This window comes from Suncus etruscus, chromosome 3 (assembly GCF_024139225.1).
Source record: "Suncus etruscus isolate mSunEtr1 chromosome 3, mSunEtr1.pri.cur, whole genome shotgun sequence".
Classification (NCBI taxonomy): Eukaryota; Metazoa; Chordata; class Mammalia; order Eulipotyphla; family Soricidae; genus Suncus; species Suncus etruscus.
The window spans coordinates 139,959,446-139,981,274 of NC_064850.1; the positions used below are offsets into that span (position 1 = coordinate 139,959,446).

Consider the following 21,829-nt stretch of genomic DNA (forward strand, 5'->3'; position numbering starts at 1 on the left):
TCCTTCCTTCCTTCCTTCCTTCCTTCCTTCCTTCCTTCCTTCCTTCTTTCTTTCTTTCTTTCTTTCTTTCTTTCTTTCTTTCTTTCTTTCTTTCTTTCTTTCTTTCTTTCTTTCTTCTTTCTTTCTTTTTGTCGCTTTTTGGTCACACCCGGCAGTGCTCAGGGGTTACTCCTGACTCTATGCTCAGAAATTGCTCCTGGCAGGCACGGGGGACCATATGGGATGCCGGGATTCGAACCGATGACTTTCTGCATGAAAGGCAAATGCCTTACCTCCATGCTATTTCTCCAGCCCCGGGATTGTTTTCTTAATGTCCATTTCTCTCTATCATTATTGGTGTATAAAAAGACCATTGATTTCTGTGTTAATTTTATAGCCTGCTATGTTGTTATATGCTTCTATTGTTTCTAAAACCTTTTTGATAGAGTCTTTAGGGTTTTCTAAGTCATCTACGTCATTTTCATGTATCTACAAACAGTGAGCTTGACTTCTTCCTTTCCTGTCTGGATTCCCTGGATATCTTTTTCTTGCCTAATCTCTATAACAAGTACTTCCAGTACTGTGTTGAATAGGAGTGGTCAGAGAGAAGAGCCTTGTCTTGTACCAGAGTTTAGAGGGAAGGCTTTCAATTTCTCTCCATTGAGGATAATATTTGCCGTTGGCTTGTGATAGATGGCCTTGACTAGATTGAGAAATGTTCCTTTCATTCCCATCTTGCTGAGAGTTTTTATCAAGAATGGGTGTTGGACCTTATCAAATGCTTTCTCTGCTTCTATTGATATGATCATGTGATTTTTTTCTTGTTAATGTTGTGTATTATGTTGATAGATTTACATATGTTAGACCATCCTTGCATTTCTGGGATGAAACCTACTTGATCATAGTGAATGATCTTCTTGATAAGGCGTTGAATTCTATTTGCCAGAATTTTTTTGAGGATCTTTGCATCTGTATTCATCAAGGATATTGGTCTGTAATTTTTTTTTTTTGGCTGTATCTCTGTCTGGTTTTGGTATCAAGATGATATTGGCTTCATAGAAGCTGTCTGGAAATGTTCCTGGATTTTTCAATTTCATGAAAGAGCCTGGCCAGTATTGGTAGTAGTTCCTCTTGAAACATTTGAAAAAATTCATTAGTGAATTCATCTGGGCCTGGGCTTTTCTTTTTGGGGAGACACTTGATTACCGTTTTAATTTCCTCAATAGTGATGGGGGTATTTAGATATATTATATCCTCCTTGTTCAACCGTGGAAGATTATAAGAGTTCAAAAATTTATCCATTTCTGCCAGGTTCTCATGTTTTGTGGCATAAATTTTCTTGAAGTAATCTCTGATTACCCTTTGAATCTCTGCAATATCTGTAGTGATCTCCTTTTCATTTCTAATACGGATTATCAAGTTTCTCTCTTTCTTTGTGAGTTTTGCCAATGGTCTAAGTCATCTAAGTCATCCAAATCTTGTTTATTTTTCAAAGAGCCAACTTCTGCTTTCATTGATCTTTTGGATTGTTTTTTTTTTTTGTTTTTTGTTTTTTTTTTTTTTTTTGGTTTTTGGGCCACACCCGGCGATGCTCAGGGTTACTCCTGGCTGTCTGCTCAGAAATAGCTCCTGGCAGGCACGGGGGACCATATGGGACACCGGGATTCGAACCAACCACCTTTGGTCCTGATCGGCTGCTTGCAAGGCAAACGCCACTGTGCTATCTCTCCCGGCCCCTTTTGGATTGTTTTTTGGGTTTCCATTTTATTGATTTCTGCTCTAAGCTTTGTTATTTCCTTCTGTCTCCCTATTTTTGGTTCCTTTTGTTGATCATTTACTAATTTTATGAGCTGTGTTATTAGGCTCTTCATGTATGCCCCTTCTTCCTTCCCTATGTGTGCTTGCAAAGCTATAAATTTTCTTCTCATTACCGCTTTTGCTGTGTCCCATAGTTTCTGATATTTTGTATCTCCATTGTCATTTGTTTCCAGGAAAGTTTTAATTTCCTCTTTGATTTTATCTCAGACCCACTGGTTGTTCAATAGCAGACTACTTAGTTTCCAGTTGTTAAAGTTTTTCTTCTGTGTGTCTTTGTAGTTCACATCTAATTTCAGAGCTTTATGGTCAGCAAAAGTAGCCTGGAAAATTTCTATCCTCTTGAATTTATGGACTTACGTTTTATGTGCCAGTATGTGGTCTATCCTGGAGAACAACCCATGTACATTGGAGAAGAATGTGTATCCAGGTTTTTGGGGATGGAGTGTCTTATATATATCAACTAGTCTGCTTTCTCCCATTTCTTTTCTCAGGTCTAATATATTTTTGTTGGGTTTCAGTCAGGTTGACTTATCAAGTGTTGACAGGGCCGTGTTAAGGTCTCTTGAAATTTTACAGATACAAAACCATCCTTAAAGGAGAAACTGAAAGCCCAACTGTAAGACAAGATAGACCAACAGACACACCAATCTTATAAATAAGTATGGCATTAACTCACATGACATTCATATCTCTCAATGTCAATGGATTAAATGGACCAATTAAGAGATACAGAATGGAAAAAAAAGGAAAAGAAAAAAATATATGTACATACACATATATGTGTATATATATGTGTGTGTATATATACTTATACAGAGAGAAAAGAAAATATCTCGCTCAGATGCAGCAGGGCAGGAGGAAATTAGGGAAAGTAGTGGCAGAATACATACACTGGTGAATGCTGTTGTGCATTGTATAACTGAAATTCAATCATGCATACTTTGCAACTGTAAAAAAATACTCCTGACTGTATTGTGAACAACCTGTATTATGGTCTTTAAATAAAGCAATTTAAAATGTAAAAAAAAAAAAAAAAAAGATACAGAATGGCGAAATGAATCAAAAACATGAATCCAACCTTCTGCTGCCTACAAAAAACACACCTTAATAGTTAGAACAAACATAGACTCAAAATCAAAGACTGGAGGAAAATCATCCAAGCAAACAACACCCTTAAAAAAGCTGGGTGGCCATGTTAATATCTGATGACGCAAACTTTAGACTCAAAAAAGTTGTAAGGGACAAAGATGGACAGTACATACTAATCAAAGGATATGTACAACAGGAAGAAATCACAATACTATATATATATATACGCACGTAATGAGAGACCAGTAAGATATCTAATACAACTATTGACAAATTTGAAAGAGGACATCAGTAATAACACAATAATTGTGGGGGGTCTTCTGCATAATTCTATGTAGATTTATCTAGACTTTTTGAGTTGTTTATCAGTAGTTTATTCCTTTGGCTGCTGAGTTGTATTCCATGATATGAATATAGGACAATTGGGTGAACTATAATGAGTTCACAGGCAACAGCCATCAGAGAAGGCAGTAGTTTTCCACCACTGGCTGGATAGAGGATGACAATTTCTGTTTTCTCTGGGGAACAGGAATATGTTTTGAATCTCATTGTAAGGCTATGTAATTAAGTCTTCTTCCAGAGCTGATGTTTTGTTTTTGCTTTCTGTGTGATCTTCTCTTTGTCTTCTTGCTCAGGAATGATACTTTTGCAGGACTTCATATCTAAATAAAGGCTAGAGTGATAGATAAACTTTTTCTTTAATACCACCTTTGATTTCTTTGCGTCACCTCTGAAATTTAAAAATTCAATGGATATCTTCTGTGTTGTTGTTTTGTTTTGTGACCATACCCAGTAATACTCAGTATTAATTAATACCAGTAATAATGACTGCACTGAGGAATTACACCCTGCAGGCTCAAGGAACCATATCCACTGTAGTATTACTCTGGCCCTATAGTTTTCTTTTCTAAAGAGCTTTCTTTATTTTTGAAAAAAATTTATTCACCTTGATTTGCAAAACTTGATAAAGTCGTGTCAAGCAATGTTATAGCAATTGAGCCTCTTTTATTTTTTGGGGGGGAGTGAGAGGGAAGGTTGGGCCACTGCTCTGGCCCCTCGGTTGGACCACTGCTCTGGCCCCTCAATTAGCAATTATCAAGAAAATTAAACAAAAATTTTTGAGGTGTATATTACATTATTATTGACAAAATTCTAAGGTGAGACAGATGGTACATTGAATGGATGTTTCTGAAGAACTTTAAGAGTATCCCGTAGAATAAACAAGCATCACTGAGTCCAGTCCTGGGATCCCCCATGGTTCCTTTCACCAGCAGGATGTAAGCATAAAATTAAAAACTCAGTAAAGTTATTTTGGAGGTAGTGACTAACTTGTCCTAGCAAAAGGTAATCTGAAGGGTTTGGGAACTAAAAAAATCAAAAGAATCTGTTACAGGCGTTTGGTGGACAAATGCATAAGCAATCCAGATGGTGCACAACTTTTTAGCTAGTCATGTGTGAGTGGATTGCCAAAATAAGATCAGTGGCAACTTTTGATTTTCTTACTGAGGAAAAAAAGTTGATTTTGATCAGGGAAGTCAAAGTAAAAAGGGAAGAATGGATGTCAGGGGTGGGAACACAGAGCAGGCCAAAACAGAGGTGCACAGTTGTTGAGTTAATGCCTGAAAAAATAAGATGAGGCTGTATATAGCTTTAATAGCTGCTGTGTGTGGGTTTGCTTTTGCAACTTTGAATTTCCAAGTCAGCATCTGAGTTGTTGTCTTCAGAAATCTCACCTTAGAAATAGTAACTGGAAAAAACCGGCTATCCATTGCAAAAGCTGGCTCCCTGTGTGTGACACCAGGCGGGGAAAATCCGCGAAAGTACACCGGCCCAGTGGGGCTCAGCTGTGAAAGACTGTGAGTGTGACCTGTCTATGTCTGTCTACTGTCCTCTTGCGTGAAACTCTTGCGAGTGGGGCAAAAAGAGCCTCCAGAAACCTCGCTCGCCCAGACGCCATTTTCATGGAGGGACTTCAGAGCATAAAAACCGGCTATCCTTTGCAAAAGCTGGCTCCCTGTGTGTGACACCAGGCGGGGAAAATCCGCGAAAGTACACCGGCCCAGTGGGGCTCAGCTGTGAAAGACTGTGAGTGTGACCTGTCTATGTCTGTCTACTGTCCTCTTGCGTGAAACTCTTGCGAGTGGGGCAAAAAGAGGCTCAGAGGAGCACGGCCGCTCCGCTTCGCTACGCGGCCGTGCACTCTTTCTAAGGAAAGAACTCCATTGCAACAAGAAGGAAAAATCACACTAAGAACGGCGCTATATCACAGAAGCAAACATTTCTCTCTGGACTGTCTTCTCTGTTACATGCTCGGGCCTAAGATTTGACCCAGTGTGAGGCTTCATCCACGGAGGACTCCCCTCCCTTAGAGGCAAGTCAGCCCATCCAGAAAGGGAGGAGCCAGAGGAGTGTGCTGCCTACATCATATAGACAATGAATACCACTACAACACGTAGAAAAACCCACAATACAAATGTGACAATGGGGAAACAGCGCAGGCCAGCATCAGACATAGAGAATGAAGATGACAATTCTGAGGACCAGATAATGACTGAACAACTAATCAACCTCTCAGATAAGGACTTTAGACTAGCAATATGGAAGGTGCTCAACAGACTCCAAGAAACCATGGATCGAGTTGAACAGAACACTAATAAGAACCAAGAAAATATGAAGGCAGAAATGACAAAACTCCAAACTGAAATAACATGTCAACTAACAGGCCTGAAAAACTCAGTAAACGAAGTGAATGACAAAATGGATAAGCTCTGGGACAGGGTATCAGAAGCTGAGAATAGACTTGGTGCTGTGGAAGATGAGATACATAACAATTCCATACAGCAGGAGAGATTGGACAAAAAACTTAAAGCAAATGAGCAGACAATGGAAAAATTAGTCAAAGAATGGGAACAGACGAAAATAGAAGTCTATGATAAGATCAACAGAAACAACTTAAGAATCATTGGAGTCCCAGAGACCCAGGAAGAAAATTTCCAGGAAGAATCAATGGTCAAGAACATCATTAAAGAGAAACTTCCAGAGCTAAAGAATATATGTGATCAAATCCTGCATGCCCGAAGAGTACCAACCAAAAGAGACCCCAGAAAAACCACCCCAAGACACATCCTAGTCACAATGACAAATCCCACAGATAGAGACAGAATTCTGAAAACAGCAAGATCAAAAGGGGAAATCATGTTCAAGCAAGCTTCCCTGAGATTTACAGCAGACCTGTCACCAGAAACGCTCAATGCCAGAAAGCAGTGGTGGGATATTGTGACAAGACTGAATGAAATGAATGCTTCACCCAGAATACTATACCCAGCAAAACTCACTTTCCGGTTTGATGGAAGAATACATGGTTTCACAGACAAAAAACAGCTCAGAAACTTCACAGACACAAAACCAGTCTTAAGAGAAAAACTGAAAGACCTAATCTAAGACAAGACTACCCAAAAGACACACCAAATTTTGAAATAAAGATGGCGTTAAATCCCAGGACAATTCTTTCTCTCAACGTCAATGGACTAAATGCACCAGTTAAGAGACACAGAGTGGCTAAATGGATCAAAAAACTCAATCCAACCTTCTGCTGCCTACAAGAAACGCACCTGAATAGTCAGAACAAACATAGACTCAAAATAAAAGGCTGGAGAAAAGTTATCCAAGCAAACAACACCCATAAAAAAGCTGGAGTGGCCATACTAATATCAGATAATGCAAACTTTATACTCAGGAAGGTTGTAAGGGACAAAGACGGACATTTTATATTAATCAAGGGGTACGTAGAGCAGGAAGAATTCACTCTCCTAAACATATATGCACCGAATGAGGGGCCAGCAAAATATTTAATACAACTGCTGACAAATCTGAAAAATAATATCAACAACAACACAATAATTGTGGGGGACCTAAACACGGCTTTGTCAACACTGGACAGGTCAACCAGACTGAAACCCAACAAGAATATACTAGACCTGAGGAGAGAAATGGAAGAAAGAGGCCTAGTGGATATATATAGGACACTCCATCCCCAGAAACCTGGATACACATTCTTCTCCAATGTACATGGGACATTCTCCAGGATAGACTACATGCTGGCACATAAAACATACCTCCATAAGATCAAGAGGATAGAAATTTTGCAGACTACCTTCGCTGACCACAAGGCTCTGAAATTATTTGTGAACTCCAAAGGGACTCAGAAGAAACACTTTAACACCTGGAAGTTAAACAGCCTCATACTCAATAACCAGTGGGTCCGAGATGAAATCAAGGAGGAAATCAAAAGGTTCCTGGAAACAAATGACAATAAAGACACAAACTCTCAGAACTTATGGGACACAGCAAAAGCAGTACTGAGAGGAAAATTTATAGCTTTGCAAGCACACATCAGGAAGGAAGAAGGAGCTTACCTGAGTAGCTTAATGACACAGCTAATAGAACTAGAAAATGCTCAACAAAAGGACCCAAGAACAGGAAGACAGAAGGAAATAACAAAGCTGAGAGCAGAAATCAACGAAGTGGAAACTCAAAAAACAATCCGAAAGATCAACGAAAGCAGAAGTTGGTTCTTTGAAAAAATAAACAAGATTGATAGACCACTGGCAAACCTAACAAAGAAAGAGAGAGAGAGAAACTTGATAACTCGTATCAGGAATGAAAAAGGAGAGATCACTACTGATATGACAGAGATTCAAAGGGTAATCAGAAACTACTTTGAAAAACTCTACGCCACTAAAAATGAGAACCTGGAAGAAATGGATAAATTCTTGGACTCTTATAATCTTCCACGGTTGAAGGAAGAGGATGTAGCATATCTAAACACCCCCATCACCATTGATGAAATTAAAACAGTAATCAAATGTCTGCCGAAAAACAAAAGCCCAGGTCCAGATGGATTCACTAATGAATTCTATCAAACTTTCCAAGAGGAACTACTGCCAATCTTGGCAAGACTCTTTCATGAAATTGAACAAACAGAAACACTTCCAAATAGCTTTTATGAAGCCAACATCACCTTGATACCTAAACCAGACAGAGACGCTACCAAAAAAGAAAATTACAGACCAATATCACTGATGAATGCAGATGCAAAGATCCTCAACAAAATCCTGGCAAATAGGATTCAATGCCTCATTAAGAAGATCATCCACTACGATCAAGTAGGTTTCATCCCAGGAATGCAAGGCTGGTTTAACATCCGTAAATCTATCAACATAATACACAACATCAATAACAAGAAAAATAAAAACCACATGATCATATCAATAGATGCAGAGAAAGCATTTGATAAGGTCCAACACCCATTCTTGATCAAAACTCTCAGCAAGATGGGAATGGAGGGAACCTTTCTCAATATAGTGAAGGCCATCTACCACAAGCCAGTGGCAAATATTATCCTCAATGGAGAAAAACTGAAAGCCTTCCCTCTAAATTCTGGCACAAGACAAGGCTGTCCTCTCTCACCACTCCTATTCAACATAGCACTGGAAGTACTTGCTATAGCGATTAGGCAAGAAAAGGATATCAAGGGAATCCAGATAGGAAAGGAAGAAGTCAAGCTCTCACTGTTTGCAGATGACATGATACTCTACTTAGAAAACCCTAAAGACTCTATCAAAAAGCTTCTAGAAACAATAGACTCATATAGCAAGGTGGCAGGCTACAAAATTAACACACAAAAATCAATGGCCTTTCTATACACCAACAGTAATAAAGAAGAAATGGACATTAAGAAAACAACCCCATTCACAATAGTACCACACAAACTCAAATATCTTGGAATCAACTTGACTAAATATGTGAAGGACCTATACAAAGAAAACTATAAAACTCTGCTCCAAGAAATAAGAGAGGACACACGGAAATGGAAACACATACCCTGCTCATGGATTGGCAGGATTAACATCATCAAAATGGCAATACTCCCCAAGGCATTATACAGATTTAATGCCATCCCTCTAAAGATACCCATGACATTCTTCAAAGAAGTGGATCAGACACTTTTGAAATTCATTTGGAACAATAAACACCCTCGAATAGCTAAAGCAATCATTGGGAAAAAGAATATGGGAGGAATTACTTTTCCCAACTTTAAACTGTACTACAAAGCAACAGTTATCAAAACAGCATGGTATTGGAATAAGGATAGGTCCTCAGATCAGTGGAATAGGCTTGAATACTCAGAAAATGTTCCCCAGAGATACAACCATCTAATTTTTGATAAAGGAGCAGGAAATCCTAAATGGAGCAGGGAAAGCCTCTTCAACAAGTGGTGTTGGCACAATTGGATAGCCACTTGCAAAAAATTAAACTTAGACCCCCAGCTAACATCATGTACAAAGGTAAAATCCAAATGGATTAAAGACCTCGATATCAGCCCCAAAACCATAAGATATATAGAACAGCACATAGGCAAAACACTCCAGGACATTACAGGCATCTTCAAGGAGGAAACTGCACTCTCCAAGCAAGTGAAAGCAGAGATTAACAGATGGGAATATATTAAGCTGAGAAGCTTCTGCACCTCAAAGGAAATAGTGCCCAGGATACAAGAGCCACCCACTGAGTGGGAGAAACTATTCACCCAATACCCATCAGATAAGGGGCTAATCTCCAAAATATACAAGGCACTGACAGAACTTTACAAGAAAAAAACATCTAACCCCATCAAAAAATGGGGAGAAGAAATGAACAGACACTTTGACAAAGAAGAAATACACATGGCCAAAAGACACATGAAAAAATGTTCCACATCACTAATCATCAGGGAGATGCAAATCAAAACAACGATGAGATACCACCTCACACCCCAGAGAATGGCACACATCACAAAGAATGAGAATAAACAGTGTTGGCGGGGATGTGGAGAGAAAGGAACTCTTATCCACTGCTGGGTGGGAATGCTGTCTAGTTCAACCTTTATGGAAAGCGATATGAGATTCCTCCAAAAACTGGAAATCGAGCTCCCATACGATCCAGCTATACCACTCCTAGGAATATACCCTAGGAACACAAAAATACAATACAAAAACCCCTTCCTTACACCTATATTCATTGCAGCTCTATTTACCATAGCAAGACCTGGAAACAACCAAGATGCCCTTCAACAGACGAATGGCTAAAGAAACTGTGGTACATATACACAATGGAATATTATGCAGCTGTCAGGAGAGATGAAGTCATGAAATTTTCCTATACATGGATGTACATGGAATCTATTATGCTGAGTGAAATAAGTCAGAGAGAGAGAGAAAAAACGCAGAATGGTCTCACTCATCTATGGGTTTTAAGAAAAATGAAAGACACCCTTGTAATAATAATTTTCAGACACAAAAGAGAAAAGAGCTGGAAGTTCCAGCTCACCTCAGGAAGCTCACCACAAAGAGTGATGAGTTTAGTTAGAGAAATAACTACATTTTGAACTGTCCTAATATTGAGAATGTATGAGGGAAATGTAGAGCCTGTTTAGGGTACAGGCGGGGGTTGGGTGGGGAGGAGGGTGATTTGGGACTTGGGTGATGGGAATGTTGCACTGGTGATGGGTGGTGTTCCTTTTATGACTGAAACCCAAACACAATCATGTATGTTATCAAGGTGTTTAAATAAAAAAAAAATTAAAAAAAAAAAAAAAAAAAAAGAAATAGTAACTGGGCGTTTGGGCCTGCCACTCCCCTCAGAGACTCCTGAGTGCCGGCTGGGGAGGCGTGAGTGAGTTTCTCTCCTTTTGCTTGGCGTTTGGGCCTGCCATTCCCCTCAGAGACTCCTGAGTGCCGGCTGGGGAGGCGTGAGTGAGTTTCTCTACTTTTGCTTGGCGTTTGGGCCTGCCACTCCCCTCAGAGACTCCTGAGTGCCGGCTGGGGAGGCGTGAGTGGGTTTCTCTCCTTTTGCTTGGCGTTTGGGCCTGCCACTCCCCTCAGAGACTCCTGAGTGCCGGCTGGGGAGGCGTGAGTGAGGTTCTCTCCTTTTGCTTTGCGTTTGGGCCTGCCATTCCCCTCAGAGACTCCTGAGGGCCGGCTGGGGAGGTGTGAGTGGTTTTCTCTCCTTTTGCTTGGCGTTTGGGCCTGCCACTCCCCTCAGAGACTCCTGAGTGCCGGCTGGGGAGGCGTGAGTGAGTTTCTCTCCTTTTGCTTGGCGTTTGGGCCTGCCATTCCCCTCAGAGACTCCTGAGGGCCGGCTGGGGAGGCGTGAGTGAGTTTCTGACTTTTTGCTCGGCTTGGTGCCGGACCCTCCCCCCCAGGGTGGCGCCTAGAAAGACAAGTTGAGCTACCCGAATAGACGGGGAGATAGGGCCAACCATCTAGACTCGCAGGTGACCTAGAACAGTCCACCCCGCTGGACCCTGGAGCGGATCAGGGACTTCCCAAGGGCGTAGATAGAGCCTGCAGAATCGAACTGAGGGAACTCCTTCAAGGGAGGATTGGAGGGGGGCGGAGCTCCATTGAATCCCAGAGAAAGGAGGGTGGATTGAGTGCTAGGCTCAACAGCGCCAGTAACCATTGTGGCCAGCAGTGGAATTGCACCGCTGACAGAAATAAGGAGCAGAAAGGGGACAAAACCCACTGCAGGAAGGTTGAACTCTAGGGATCAAAGGGGAGGAGAAAGGGCTAGGTTCAACAAACTCACCCAACAGGCTCCTCTAGAAAAACCTTCAGGAAGGAGACCAAAGCAGACCGAAATTAGAAGCCATAGTACTCCAAAACATACCATTAAATACAAAGTATTATGCGTAAATCAAGGAGATCCCTTATAACTGGAGACAACATGACAAGCCCTATCAAGTTTCCAAGTCCACCAAAGCGCACAGATTCATGGGAAGAAGACCTAAAAGCGGCGATGAGGAAGGAAATGCAAGAATTACTAAACAGAATGAAAGAAACCCTAGCAACCGAGTATAAGAAATTCATGGACGAACGACTAAGCCAAATTAAAGAAGAAATGTTAAAGAACATGAGAGATTCCATACAAAAAGAAGTGAAGGATTTAAAAGACAAAATAACAAGCCTTACGAGTAGAACCACAGAGTTGGAGAAGCACATCGATGAACTCGAAGGAAAACTGCAATATAAAAATGATCAAGAAACCAACAAAGAAAAAAAAGGCAAAGCACTGGAAGGAAAAATCCAATATCTAATGAATAAGGACAAAAGAAACAATCTAAGAATTGTGGGTATACCAGAAGGGGAAGAAATAGGGAAGGGGGAAGAACAAGTAGTCAGGGAGATAATAACAGAGAACTTTCCCACCCTCTGGAAAGACAATTTAGGACAAATCCAAGAAGTCAAGAGAGTCCCTAATAAAATAGACCCTAATAAACCCACACCAAGACACATAATAATCCAAATGGCGAAAAACAAAGAGAAAGAGGAACTCCTGAAAGCAATAAGGGAGAAAAAAAACCTCAAGTACAAAGGAAAGGACATAAGAATCAAACCAGATCTCCCATTTGAAATAATTCAAGCAAGAAGACAGTGGAATGACGTATTTAAACGACTGAGTGAAAGAAATTTCCAACCCAGGGTTCAATACCCAGCAAAACTATCATTCATATGGGAGGGCAGACTAAAAACATTCACAAATATGAACGAACTTGAACTATTTGTGCAAACTAAGCCAATCCTAAGCGACTTACTCAGAGACGAATTACACAATCCAAACCCCCGATTGTAACAACAACCACGCCACACAATACAACTGCACAACAGTCCTCTCTATCAATAATTTCCCTAAATGTTAATGGACTAAACTCTCCAATTAAAAGACACATAGTAGAGAACTGGGTTAGGAAAAATAAACCGGACTTCTGCTGTCTGCAAGAAACACACCTACAGTCACAGGATAAGCACAGGCTTAGAATTAAAGGATGGAAAGTAATTATTCAGGCCAATGGAAAACAAAAAAAAGCAGGGACAGCCATTCTTATATCAGACCAAATTGTATTCAACCTCAAGAAAGTGATCAGAGACAAAGAGGGGCACTACTTACTGATCAGGGGAACATTAGATCAAGAAGTGCTAACCCTGGTCAATATCTATGCACCTAATGTAAAGTCACCAAAATATGTGAGGCAACTACTGACAAACCTGGAGAAACACATGAAGGGAATTGTGATAATAGTAGGGGACCTCAATACTCCACTATCACCACTGGACAGATCCTCCAAACAGAAAAATAGTAAAGAAATAAGAGCTCTAAATGAAAAATTAGAAGAATTAGGGCTAATAGACTTATATAGAGCCCTCCATCCCCCAGAAAGTAGAATACACATTCTTCTCAAACCCACATGGAACCTTCTCCAGAATAGATCATGTCTTAGGATACAAAGCCAACCTATTTAAGACCACAAAGGTAAGGATCATTAGAAGTACCCTTTCAGATCACTATGCAACAGAGCTTATAATTGATGTCAAGAAGAAGCAATGGAGGAAAACTAATACCTGGAGATTGAACAACATACTGCTTAACAACAGCTGGATCAAAGAACAACTCAAGGAGGAAATAAAAAGATTCCTTGAGACGAATGACAATGAAGAGACAACATGTCAGAATTTATGGGATACAGCAAAAGCAGTACTTAGGGGGAAACTCATAGCATTACAGGCCTATGTTAAGAACAGGAAAATAACAAAACCAACAGTTTAAAAGATCACCTCAAAGAATTGGAACAACAGCAACAGAGAAATCCAACCACAACCAGAAGGCAAGAAATCATAAAAACCAGAGCAGAAATAAACAACATAGAGACTAAGAAAACAATACAAAAAATCAATGAGACCAGGAGTTGGTTTTTCGAAAAAATAAATAAGATAGACAAACCATTGGCAAAACTTACCAAAAAAAAGAGGGAAAACACCCAAATCACTAGGATCACGAATGAAAGGGGAGAGATTACAACAGAACCCCAAGAAATACAACATATCATGAGATCATATTATGAACAACTATATTCAACTAGGCTAGAGAACCCACCAGAAATCGACAGATTCTTGGACAAACACCCTCTTCCAAGACTGGAAAAGGAAGACCTAGAAACTCTAAACAGTCCAATCACTTCAGAGGAAATTGAAGACGTAATTAAAAGACTCCCTAAGAACAAATGCCCAGGCCCAGATGGATTTACAGGTGAATTCTATCAAACATTTCAAGAAGACTTATTACCACTGTTCCATAGGCTTTTCAAAACCATAGAAAAAACAGGAATCCTCCCCAACTCCTTTTATGAGGCTAATATCACACTCATTCCTAAAGAAGGCAAAGACACCACCAAAAAAGAAAACTATAGACCAATCTCATTAATGAACATTGATGCAAAGATACTTAACAAAATCTTAGCAAACCGAATCCAACACCTCATTAAAAAGATCATACATCATGATCAAGTGGGATTCATCCCAGGAATGCAAGGTTGGTTCAACATACGCAAATCAATCAACATTATACACCACATCAACAACATGAAGGACAAAAACCACATGATCATATCAATCGATGCAGAGAAGGCGTTTGACAAAATCCAACATCCGTTCATGTTAAAGACACTCAGCAAAATAGGGTTAGAAGGCACCTTCCTTAAGATAGTTACAGCTATTTATGAAAAGCCTACAGCCAACATTATACTTAATGGCGAGAAACTAGAAGCATTCCCACTAAGGTCAGGAACTAGGCAAGGCTGTCCACTCTCTCCACTCTTATTCAATATAACCTTAGAAGTCCTAGCAATAGCAATCCGACAAGAGAAGGGAATCAAAGGAATTCAAGTAGGGAAAGAGGAGCACAAGCTAGCTCTATTTGCTGATGATATGATGATATACATCAAAAACCCTAAAGAATCCACAGAAAAACTACTAGAAACAATCAACCAATACAGTAAAGTGGCTGGATACAAAGTCAATACACAAAAGACAGTAGCGTTTTTATATACAAACAATGAAGTTGAGGAGAGAGAGATTAAAAATACAATTCCATTTAAGATAGTATCAAAAAATATCAAATACCTAGGAATCAACCTTACAAGAGAAGTGAAAGATCTATACCAGGGAAACTTCAAAACACTTCAGAAAGAAATTGAAGATGATCTAAAGAAATGGAAGAACATCCCATCCTCATGGATAGGTAGAATTAACATAGTCAAAATGACTATTTTACCCAAATTGCTATATAGATTTAATGCAATCCCTATCCAAATCCAGACACAATTCTTTAAAGAAATAGAACAATCAATTATAAAATTCATTTGGAACCATAGAAGACCCAGGATAGCTAAACACATTCTGAAAAATGAGAAGTTGGGAGGTATCTCCTTACCTAACTTGAAACTATACTATAAAGCCATAGTAATAAAAACAGCATGGTACTGGAACAGAGACAGGACCTCAGACCAGTGGATTAGAACAGAATTCCCAGACATAAACCCCCAGATATATAGCCAACTAATATTTGATAAAAGAGGCAAGAATATGAAATGGAACAAAGAAAGCCTATTCAACAAATGGTGTTGGTACAACTGGAAACTCATATGCACGAAAGTGAAAATCGACCCATATCTCACTCCTTATACAAAAGTCAACTCAAAATGGATCAAAGATCTGGAAATCAGACCTGAATCTATAAAGTTTATCGAGAATAAAATAGGCAGAACACTCGAAGACCTTTATATTAAAAGGGTCTTTGAGAATGGAGCACCAATGGCAAAAACGTTAGCATCAACTATAAACAAATGGGACTATATCAAACTAAAAGCTTCTGCATGGCAAAAGAAACCCTACTTAATGCAAGAAGACAGCTAACAGAATGGGAAAAAATCTTTTCACTTGATATATCAGATAAAGGGCTGATATCTAGAACATACAAAGCGCTCAGAAACCTGAGTCCTTCAAAACCAAACGAAGCCATAAAAAAATGGGGAGACGAAATGAATAGACATTTCTCTGAGGAAGAGAGAAGGATGGCCAACAAACACATGAAAACATGCTCACCTTCACTCATCATCAGGGAGATCCAAATCAAGACAACAATGAGATACCACCTCACACCATTAAGTTTGGCTCACATCAAAAATAATGGGAACAACCTTTGTTGGAGAGGATGTGGTATGAAAGGAACTCTCATTCATTGCTGGTGGGAATGCCCCTTGGTCCAACATCTATGGAGAAAAGTCTGGAGAGTGCTCAAAGAACTCAGAATTGAGCTGCCATTTGACCCAGCAATTGCTCTCCTAGGCATATATCCCCAAGATGGAAGGACATTCATTCCAAAATACATATGCACCCCACTATTTATTGCAGCACTCAGTATAATAGCCAAATCTTGGAACCAACCTCGATGTCCAACAACAGATGAATGGATCATTAAGATGTGGTACATATATACAATGGAATATTACATGGCAGTTAGAAATGATACAATCACAGACTTTGCAGCAACGTGGATGGACCTAGATCATGTTATGTTAAACGAAGTAAGTCAGAAGACAAAAGAAAAACACAGAATGGTAGCACTATTCTGAAACACCTAGAATACATAAAAAACAAAAAAAGGACATTGAAGAAGCATAACTGCTAGAACCACAAAGAAAGACTCCATAAACTCCATTCCCTGATCTGCACAGCCACCAAGATCTCTAGAAACAGGTCTGATTTTACCATCCAAGATAAAGTAGAAGTCTTCCACATACCACGAAAGCAGCAAGAGGAGAATAAATGATCTATTTTTTTGACGTCTTTATTTTGGTGTGGAGATTACGGTTGATGTCTCCAATATTATTTTATTTTATTTTGTTTTGTCTTTCTCTTTCTTTTTTGCACTTGAGTATGATTTGATTTCAGAACCGAGATTATTGTGTGGTGCCTGTCTTTATTGTTGTGGTGCTTATCGGTTATTTAATTCGATATTCTTTTTTTTGTGTGTGTGTGTGTATTGTTGTGGTATTTTAATTACTTTTTTCACATCCTCTCTCAAACTGAAGTTGGAAGCCTCTAGACAGGACTCTGCCTATTTTCAGTATATTTGATTTTTGATTGAGAAGAGGACATATTAGGTGATGGGTATTCCCCTGATTTAATGTGAATATGTACCCAAAATACTACAGTGAAAGATATGTAAGCCATTATGGAAAAAAAAATTGTGTTTTTAATCAGAAACTTTCTTTGACTTACATGTATTATTATTATATTAATTATATTATATGTTATGTTATGTCACTATATTATGTTATATTAGTTTACCTTATTAGGTTAATCAATTTTGTCCTTTAAATGAATTCTTACTTAAAAAAAAAAAAAAAAACTTTAGTTTGCCCTGAAGAAAAAAAAAATAAATAAAAGATAAAATAAGGCCTCCCAATTCTTACCACAGGCTGTGAAAAAAAAAAAAAAAAAAAAGAAATAGTAACTGAGGGGCCGGGCGGTGGCGCTGGAGGTAAGGTGCCTGCCTTGCCTGCGCTAGCCTAGGATGGACCGCGGTTCGATCCCCCGGCGTCCCATATGGTCCCCCAAGAAGCCAGGAGCAACTTCTGAGCGCATAGCCAGGAGTAACCCCTGAGCGTCACAGGGTGTGGCCCAAAAACCAAAAAAAAAAAAAAAAGAAATAGTAACTGAATGTGTATAGAATGGGTAAAATTGGGGGCCGGAGAAATCGGATGGAGGTAGGCCATTTGCCTTGCATGCAGAAGGACATTGGTTCAAATCCTGGCATCCTATATAGTTCCTGATCCTACCAGGAGGGATTTCTGAGTAACCCCTGAGTGCTGCCAGTGTAACCCAAAAACAAAAACAAACAAAAAACCAGAATGGTTAAAATTACCAGGGGAAAGAGAACAGATCAAGAGAAGTGTTTAGAGTAGTGCTTCTCAATTATTTTCTGTCATGCCCTCCTAGGAAGAAGAAAATCTTTTTCGTGCCCCACGCGACTTTAAATAGACATACAAAGATATAAACACAGGGTTTAGATTGTTTATGAAAGTGTTTGCAGAGGTCAAATGTGCCTCTCTTAATGAGTCCTTGCGCCTCCCCTCCGGGGGGCATGCCCCACTATTTGAGAAGCACTGGTTTAGAGGAACCCTACTATGAAACAATCCACAAAGCATGGTACATGGAAATCAAATAACAATCTCCAGAGGAGGCTGCAAACAGATTTTTTAAAAGGATACCATCAAGAAACCTGTGAATTCTCATGGTTAAAAGCCTGAGCTAATTTTTGCCACCAAATTTTTGCACCTCTAAAACAGGTATCTGCTTTGTGGGGTTTCTGTGATAGTGAATGGAATAAATGGAAGTCAGGCATTTGGGTGAATGTTTGAAAATGTTCCTTAGCTGGAAACTATTATTTAATATCATTGGTATAGTTTTTTGTGTTTGTGGCCATACCCAGTGTTGCTCAGGGCTTTTTCCTGGCATTGTGTTCAGGGATCATTCATGAGAAGGCACCAGAGACCATATGGGATACTGGAAATCAAACTTGTATGTCAGCAATATACAAAACAATTACCCAAGTTACTGTACTATGCCCATCATTGGGACAGTGTTACAATGTAAAGGCAATGGAATATTAAAAATTAATTAAATGTTATTAATAATAAGGGTTAGTAATAAAGGTTGATTTGTAATAATTATTATATCATAATAGCATTACTAAGTCTCTGAGGATTTCCTAGGCTTACTGATGCTAGTTGAACCTTCTGTGTTATTTATTATTTCTGTGTTATTTATTAGTCTTGGTGGACTTCTATGCAATTTTCCATCAGATTTGATATATTCCTGCTGGGCTGACAGTACTATGACAGTTGGAGACATATGCTGCAGTGCATTCTAGGAGCCGCATTGTTTTGGTGGCTTGGCAGCTTGATGGAACATTTGGGGAACTGGACCATTTCTATGATAGTGGGTGTCCAGTGTGGTTCCAAGCTGCTATACCTTGGGGGATCTGCCCACCTCATCCCAAGAAGGACTTAGAATTTTCTACCCTTATCTGTCTACCTGGAAAGATTCAGCAATGTCATGTTCTTTTTAAAAATGTGGAGCTGGATTGTTTCTTCGCGTCACTGGTACAGTGTGACCATAGGAAAATAGAGTTGTTAAGTCAGAATTAAAATACACCAAACTTGGGCCCGGAGAGATAGCACAGCGACGTGTGCCTTGCAAGCAGCCGATCCAGGATCTAAGGCGGTTGGTTCGAATCCCGGTGTCCCATATGGTCCCCCGTGCCTGCAGGATCTATTTCTGAGCAGACAGCTAGGAGTAACTCCTGAGCACTGCCGGGTATGGCCCAAAAACAAACAAACAAACAAACAAAAAATACACCAAACTTTGTGGTAAGCTTTATATCATGGTCTGGTCCTTTCAAGCTTATCTCTATTGTCTCTGGGTATTATTACCATATTATCTTTAACTTTTCTTAAATCCCACAGATGAGTAAGACTGTTCTGTGTCTATCTCTCTCTCTCTCTGACTCGTTTCACTCAACATAACAAATCCCATGTTCATCCATATATAGGCAAATTTTATGACTTCATTTTTTCTGACAGCCACATAGTATTCTATATATATATATGTGGTATATGTATATACCACAGTTTCTTTAGCTACTCTTCAGTTGTTGGGCATCTGAGTTGTTTCCAGATTCTGGCTATTGTAAATAGAGCTGCAATGAATACACACATGCAGAGGGCGTTCTTGTATTGTGTTTTTGTGTTCCTATGGTATATCCCTAGGAGTGGTATAGCTGGATCATATGGGAGCTCAGTGTCCTTTTGTTTGAGGAATCTCCATATTGCTTTCCATAAAGGCTAGTCTAGATGGCATTCCCATCAGCAATAAATGAGTTCCTTTCTCCCCCCCATCCCCTCCAGAACTGATTGTTCTTGTTCTTTGTGATTTGTGCCAGTCTCTGTGGTTTGAGATGGTACCTCATTGTTGTTTTGATTTGCATCTCCCTGATGATTAGTGATAGGGAGCATTTTTTCATGTGCCTTTGGCCATCTATATTTCTTCTTTGAGGAAGAGTCTGTTCATTTCTTCTCCCCTTTTATTGATGGGTGAGCGCAGTTAGAGAAATAGCTGCACCAACAACTATCTTAAAGGAATTGAGTGAGGGAAATAGAATGCCTATCTTGAAGACAGGACGGGGTTGGAGAGAGATGGGGGCCATTGGTGGCTGGAGGGTTGCACTGATGAAGAAGAGGGATCTTGTTCTGGGGCTCCTTTTGCCTAGTGCCAGGGCTGTATTCATATAACTTAACCATTATATTATCTCTTATATCTCTGTCACTAGTTCCCTGAATACTATGGTAACTTCCAAGCACAAGAGTAAACCTCCCAGCATGGTCTGAGTAGCTTAAAATCTTCAAAAATTTGTTGTAAGAGAATTAGAGTTTTTTTGGGGGGAAAAAAAAAAAAAAATATATATATATATATATATATATATATATATATATATATAATACTAGTTGGAAAGAAATTAGACCAAAGCACCAATTTTTTATTTCATATCAGTATTTTAATACTGTCCTCAAATTTTAGCTTTACATCTATCGAATGCCAATATAAAGTAAAGAAAGTATGATTAGCTTTTATATATGTATAGTTTCTAGTTTCTGTGGAATTTTGTTTTTAATGCTCTACTAGATTATGTCACCCGTACTTTTCACTTTTACAGTCTGAGTTTGTTTATTTGAAGAGACACTCAAATTTGGTTTGGTGTAGAATTGTTAAGTTTATAAGGTCTTCCAAAAGACATCTTAGAAATATTTCTAAGAGATGACAACTTTTCTCACCTTACCTTTGATATTCTCTTAAGAGCTTATAATAACTGTAATAATGAAAATGTGAGTTAGAGGTTTTATATAAGAACTATACATTTATATATAGGTTATCAGATAGTAATTTAAAAACATGTGCTACTTATGTAGCAAAAATCAGCTGTTCTGAATAATATCCTTTTAGTTGGATGAACATTTACTTATTTACTTTTTACAATAAGAATTAGTTTTAAACATAAAGCCAATAAGGCTCAAGGACATGAGATTATAAGATATCAGACCATACTTCATCATTATGAGAAATATTACAGTACCATATGAGTTACAAATTAAAGGATAAGAATACTACAATGTATTCTTCATATAACTGTCAATTTTTGGTTTCTAACAGCCAATAGAAAAACAAATATGTTGTTACATCTAGCATTCCTTTTACATACAGTAGTTCCTTTTTTAAATGAACTTGATAAGAGTTATCCAATTAAATGCTGAATGTTATATTTTTTGGTTACTGAGAATGTTCAAACACTAAGTTTATGAAAAAATCATATGTTTGTAAGAGGAAACTACAATAATCCTTGTTTCTCTTAATTCCAAATACTGAGAGATTTGCAAAATTCTATTGAACTTTTTTGTCAGAGAGTAAGTTAGCAGACTTAACATGGAAATAGATTTTACGTAAGTATATAATACCATCATTATTAATATAATTCAAGTATTCCAATGTAATAATTTTAAATCTTATATTAAGTGGACATTACTTATTATTATTTTTTGAAGTTCCCAAGTTGAACACTCATTCTGCTCAAAACACAACGGAATGTTGCAGGTTGTACTTCCCAGTACTTCATTGGATTGTTGAATAAACTTATTGCACTGTATAAAGATTTCTTCAGTTTTGGCACTGTTGGGCAGAAGTCATTCACTCCCACTTTTGAAATTGAATTAGAATGGAGGAAAAGTATCTGTTGTAAAAGGAAAAAACATGAGTTAAAAATACATAGAAATTGTGGGGGTTGGAGCAATAGCGCAGCTGGTAAAGTGTTTGCCTGGCACAACTGATTCGGGTTCAATCCCCAGCATCCCATATGGTCCTCCAAGCGTACCAGGAGTATTTCCTGAGCATCACACAGTGTGGCCAAAAAGCAAGCAAGCAAACAAACAAAAAATATGTATATAATATAGTTA

General features: G+C 38.8%; 2 protein-coding genes across 2 annotated transcripts in view; one reads left to right on the plus strand and one right to left on the minus strand.

Annotated features, from left to right (window-relative positions):
* Positions 1 to 21,829, plus strand: part of CENPP (centromere protein P) — a 250,947-nt gene that overhangs the window by 85,544 nt on the left and 143,574 nt on the right. The window lies entirely within an intron of this gene.
* The window catches only part of ASPN (asporin), a 35,588-nt gene continuing 35,167 nt past the window's right edge, over positions 21,409 to 21,829 (minus strand). The window contains exon 8 of the mRNA XM_049770103.1: positions 21,409 to 21,606. Within this exon, the coding sequence (XP_049626060.1) occupies positions 21,409 to 21,606 (198 nt within the window). The remainder of the gene's footprint in view (positions 21,607 to 21,829) is intronic.